At 44.8% G+C, this 5,826-nt stretch overlaps 1 protein-coding gene across 6 annotated transcripts in view; it reads left to right on the top strand.

Moving 5' to 3' along the window:
- Znf133 (zinc finger protein 133) overlaps positions 1-5,826 on the top strand; it is a 25,272-nt gene that overhangs the window by 15,809 nt on the left and 3,637 nt on the right. For 5 of the 6 annotated variants that reach the window (XM_023720239.1, XM_023720240.1, XM_023720237.1 and 2 more), the window contains exons 3-4: positions 2,927-3,053; positions 4,877-4,972. In XM_023720239.1, coding sequence (XP_023576007.1) covers positions 2,927-3,053; positions 4,877-4,972 — 223 coding nt within the window. Of the gene's footprint in view, positions 1-493; positions 532-2,926; positions 3,054-4,876; positions 4,973-5,826 lie in introns of those variants that run through there. The other variant, XM_004635677.2, reaches the window with a different exon arrangement.

Below are 5,826 nucleotides of genomic sequence, written 5' to 3'. Positions count from 1 at the left end.
TAAGACTTGCTCATCAAAGAGAATATATTTGCGGGTCATATTTCATAAATGATTAATATTCAGAGTAAAGTGCCTACAGTTCAACAAAAAACACCCCAAAATGAAAACTGGACAAAGTATTTAATACCCATTTTTGCAGAAAAGACACACAGATGACTGATGGGTCAGTCCATTTCCCCCCACTGTAGTGAAATACCTGAGATAGTAAAGTTACAAAGAAAAAAAAGGTTTGTAGCCAGTTTTGGAGTTTTCTGTCTGATTGGTTGGCCCCATTGGTTTGGGTGTGTGGTAAGGCAATACTACATAGCAAAGCAAAACCGCTTCTGTTATGAGCCAGAGACAAAGAGAAAAATGGGCTGGAGACACTCCACAGTCCCCTTGGGTACACTCCCCAGTGACCTACAGACCTCCTATTAGGCCCGACTGTTGTGTGTTCCACTGTTTGCCAGTAGCACCTCCTGAAGACCATAGCCAGCATCCAGCCAATAGCAGCCAGTAAGCCCATGAAGAGATCCTCGCCATCATGAATCGGTAGGAAATGGAAACGAAGGCCCGGAGGAGATACTGCTTTGGGGCCGTTAGTACAGCTGATGCAGAAAAACAGAAAGCAGTGTTGGTTAGGATGCAGAGGAAGTGGAACTCTTGTACATTGCTAGTGGAAGTGGTATGAAAACAGTATGAGGAAGCTGAACATGAATGGCCAACTGCCCCAGTAATTCCACTCCTGCACAGTCTACTCGTGATTCAAAAGCAAAAACTCAAATGTTTGTACACCAGTGTATATTGCAGATTTATTCACAGTAGCCAGAAAACATGTCCATTGATAAGGAATAAATAAAGTAATATGCATACAGTGAAATATTGCTTAGTGTACACTTCTGTCACGGACAAATCCTGGAGTGATGGTTGCGAGTGCCATATGGCAAACAAAAGGGCATACCTTCTGTGATTCCAATTGTCGTAGTTACATAGAGCCAGGCATACAGAGACGGAAAGTAAAATGGTTGTGTCTGGGGGCTGGCGGAAGGGGCAAATGGGAAGTTACTGTTCCAGGCCTTCAGTAGGGAAAAGTAGAAAATGTGTTGGGCTGGGGAATGTAGCTCAGTGGCTTAAGTGCCTGCCTGGCAAGCACAAGGTCCTGAGTTCAATCCCTGGTACCGCAAAAAAAAAAAAAAAAAAAAAAATGTGTTGGAGATGAACAACAGCCATGGCTGTATGGCATTGTGAGTCCACTTAATGTCACTGAACTGTGTGCTTTGAAGTGGTAAAAATAGTAAATCTGTGTTCTGTGTAAAAATTAAAAGCCTTACAGAGGCTGCTGCTTCTGTCCCGTATGGGGCAGTACCTATGCTTCATCTGTCCAGGGTCCTCCCTACCTGTGGTGGCCCTCGTGCTTTGCTTGCAGGACCCTGGCCCCTGCTCCCTATGGCCTCATCCAGGACCCTCCCACTTTCTTTTTCCCTCTGTTTCCTCTTCTAACCCTGGGCTCCGAACTCTACTCCAGTGCATCCTCCCTTCTGAAACAGTGCCAAGATGATAAAAAGAATAAAGCTGGGCAGGGGACAAGGACAGGTACAGAGATGTTTCCATGTCCAAGTTCATGTCTCAGTTACTCTTCTCTCTGGGACAAATAACCGATGCTCAAAATTAGGGAAGGAAGGTTTATTTAGCTCACAGTTAGTGGAGGTTTCAGTCCATACTCACCTGGCTCCAAGGCAGAGTAGCACATGACAGAGGCCAGCAGCTCATGGCGGTGGAATACAGCAAAACAGCAAGAGCTAATAGGAGGAGTAGCAGCAACAGTGGCTACAGAGAGCAAGTCTGTCTCCCTTGTTGCCCTCAGGTTCTCTGCCCCGGGCTGGCTGTAGCCCTCACACCCATAATACAGTGTATCATGAGTTAATCACAAACTGCACTAGGCTTTGGGAGGACAACTAGACACAAACATTAACAGTTTCCCTGTGTAGGGATCTGTTGGTCTCTTGGTAGTCCTTGGGAGAAAATGGTGAAAGGATTGAGAAAATGAAGATAAGAGATAATAGCTGAGGTCAGGTGGTAGGCCAAGTCTGATAGGCAAAGCTTCCCCCCAAGAATAGTAAGGGCCTTTCTTGTACTTATATCTTTACCAAGTTGCAAGATATGAGGTTGCCTAGCAATTAATAGCCCACAGTGTCCAGGCAAGATGCTTTTCTCAAGACTGAGGTAGCTTGATTGCTTTAGGCAAGGAGACCTTGTCCTGCCTTCCCACAGATGATCAATTTCCAGCTTCAGGAGCTCGAAACACTTCTCTGAGCACTCAGCATGTGACAGGAAGCTTAATGTGCTGAGACCCATGTTTCATGAGTGGAAAAACTGAGGCACGAGTTGGTGGCAGAGGTGGCCTCCAGATCCTTGCTTTGAGTGCTTCCCTGTACTGCATCTGTTCCCGTGAGAACCAGGAAGGCTGTGGCTATGGAATTTGGAAGAAGGATTGAAGTCGAATGTGTGTTGGGATAATAAGAACTTCAGCTGTGCAAATGCTTCAGCACCGCTGATTAGGTTAGGCCAGGGCGGTGAATCGATGCACGGGTGCCACTGCCGACTCTGCTAGCATCGAAGGCTCTAGAGGGTTTGCCATCACTGGGTGAGGCTGTCTTTTAAATTTGTGAACTCAGAACATGTTAAGCTTTATTGTTTACCTTTTTTGTGAGTTTTGCTCTTCTGCCTGGATTTAAAATTCCCAAAACTTTAGGGATCTTCCTTTTTGTGTGAATACTCCAAGCAGCCCACCCAGGACTTTGAATACCATGGCTGGGTAGAGGCAGGGGGCGTAAGGCTCTTGGAAGGCGCAGTGCTGGTGTCCTGCTCAAGCTTGGATCCAGAAATCTGCCTGCCCTTCAGGAGCCAGGCTGGCTCCCTGGTGAGTAAACTGTGTCTTGTGTTCCAGGCGCATATGGCGTTCAGGGATGTGGCTGTGGATTTCTCCCAGGAGGAGTGGCGCCTGCTGAGTCCTGCCCAGCGGAGTCTATACAGGGAGGTGATGCTGGAGACCTACAGCCACCTGGTGTCTCTTGGTAAGTCGTGCTCACTGCTAGAAAGTTTGGACCATGCAGGCCACCATCTTGCCTTATTGACTTGGGTGCTGGGTCAGACTGAAAAGCAAAGATGTTTTGTTGTTTCTCTAGGAAGGTCTGAAATTGTAGAGTTGAACATACGTAGGTGGTGCATGTGTGAGGGTACATGTGTGTGAGATACCCTCTATTTCTGGCATTTTTTAGGCTGTTTTTCTTAGGTCAGGGCTCTCTTCCCAGGTTAACCTCTTTAACTGGTAGAGGTACCTCCCCCAGCAAAGACTAGTATTGGGGGATCTTTGTGGAGCTTACCTCCACACTGGCCCAGGTCCTTTTGTACCCTCTGCACATCCTCACTCAGGTGGCCTGTGACTCCACTTCCTACTTTTCTTTTCCTTTAATCTTTTATTTATTTGGTACAGGGTCTTACTATGCAGCTCAGACCTTCTGAGCTAATCCTTCTGTCTCAGCCTTCCCAGTGCTAGGATTATAGGCATGTACCACGACACCCAGTTTCAGTAGCTGGCATCATGTGCCTGGGATTCTGGGGCTGGTATGGCATGTGGCACCAGGGATTGAACCCAGGTCCTTGTGCTTGCCAGACAGACGCTTAGATGCCGAACTATGTCCCCAGCCTACAAATTAAGCATAATTAAACTGTACAGTTAAAACTAAATTTAAATATATATAAATTATGTCTCAATATGTTGAGTTTTAAATTGTTGAAGATATTTTTATTTACACATTAGTAAATTCTTATATGCATACATGTACATTTCTGTTTTTTTATTTTTTGTTTTTATTATTTTTGCACTACGGGGGATTGAACTCAGGACCTTGTGCTTGCCAGGAGGCTCTTATTCTACTGAGCTATCTCCCTGGTCCTGTTTTTTATTTTTTTTTAAATTTATTTTATTTATTTATTTTTTTTTTGTGTTTTTCATTTTTTTAAAGAGAATACAAAGTAGCAATAAAGAAATTAGAAATGATAGAGAATTTCACTAAACAAAATAATATGAACTTGACAATATTTGTTGTATTGCATAGTTTTGTCTTCAATTTAGTTATTCAGATTATCAGATATATGCATGCAAAATTGGAAAAAGAGGGGCTGACGAGATAGCTCAGTGGACTAAATTCCTGCATAGGCAAGTGCAGGGACTGGTTCCCCAGCACCACATGCTGCACCAGCCCCACCTCCAGGGCAGGCTGATCTGGCCACAGAGCCCAGGCGTAGTGGCGTTCTCCTATAATCCCAGGGCTGGGGAGGCTGAAAACAGGAGGATCAATTACTATGAGTCTGAGCTGTGTAGGGAGACCCTGTAAAAACCAAATACATTAAAAAAAAATTGTAAAAGAAAGAAAAAAGTTATAAGAAATTAAGAAGAAAGAAGAGGGCTGGCGAGATAGCTCAGTAGATAAGCGCCTATTTTGGCAAGCACAGGACCCAGGGTTCGATTCCTGGTCCTGCATGCTGCACCAGCCCCACTCCCGGGGTGCGCTAAGCCAGTGATTGAGTCCAGGCGTGGTGATGCACACCTGTAACCCCAGTGCTAGGGAACACGAGGATCACTATGAGACCAAGCTGCGTCGTGAGACCCTGTACCAAATACATAAATGAAAAAACAAAAAAAAGGACAAAAAAAGGAAAAAAGACAAAAAAATTAAACATTAACTGTACCTTTCCTTAGACCAGCAGAAATCCACAGTATAATTATCAAGCCATTGTGCTGCTTCTGTCTCTGGAGTGCTGGTATTATAGGTGTGCATCACCAGGTCCGGCCCCCAGAGCCTTTCTTTACTTTGTTTTCTTTTTACGGGAGCAGGAATTCCATTTTCTAAACCAAAACTCATCACACAGCTGGAGCAGGGGAAAGAGATGTGGCGAGAGGAGAGAAAATGTCCACCAGCCATCTGTCCAGGTGAGTGGGATGGAAAGCAGTCAAGGGGTGCAGGGAGGGACCCCACTGCTGCCTCCTTGGCCCGGTGTAGCCCCATCCAGACCATCATCTTCAGCCACAGCAGGGCTCACTGGTGTCTCTTGTCTCCTTCCTCCTCATTTATGGGTTCCTTTCTCTTGTTGTCTTTATTTTAAAAAGATCAACAGGAAAGAAAAAAAAAAAGATCAACGAGAATACAAGAGCTAGAGCTGGGGAGAGAAGGTAAAGCCTTCCAGAAGGAAGGAACACTGGGAGATAGAAATGGGATTTATAGTGTAGACAAGCTATTAAAGTGCTTTATGTACGTCATAATACCCGAGTGCCTCTCCGTCCATCTTACATGGAAGTAACCTAGTAGCCAAAGCTGACTGAAGTTAGGCAGACTTTTCATTTAGACTGTTAGCAAGAAAGATTTCCTTCAGAAACCAGCCCATTGAAGTCACCATGAGTTTGGTTTTTATTTTGTCTTACTTACATTCAGTGCAGGTGTTGAACCTGAGGCCTTGTGCATGCTGAGTTTGTGCTGTGCCACTGAGCTACACTTTCAGTCCTCGGTGTTTAAATTCTAAATTGATATCAGTGCTCATTAGCCTTTGTAAACCTATCAGGAAGGGAACACCTGCCAATTTAAAATAATTTACAAACTGCTGGGTGTGGGGGTACATGCCTTTAGTCCTAGTACTTGGGAGGCTGAGGCAGGAAGATAGTTGCAATAGACAGACCTGGGCTACATAGTTCAAGGCCAGCCTGGATTGCATACTCAGACATAGTCTAATAATAATAATAATAATAATAATAATAATAATAATAATAGGGCTGGTGAGATGGCTCAGTGG

Source organism: Octodon degus, unplaced genomic scaffold, assembly GCF_000260255.1.
Source record: "Octodon degus isolate 3935 unplaced genomic scaffold, OctDeg1.0 scaffold00073, whole genome shotgun sequence".
Classification (NCBI taxonomy): domain Eukaryota; kingdom Metazoa; phylum Chordata; class Mammalia; order Rodentia; family Octodontidae; genus Octodon; species Octodon degus.
The sequence above is the reverse complement of the archived record's forward strand: the minus strand, read 5'-3'. Positions and strand labels throughout refer to the sequence as shown.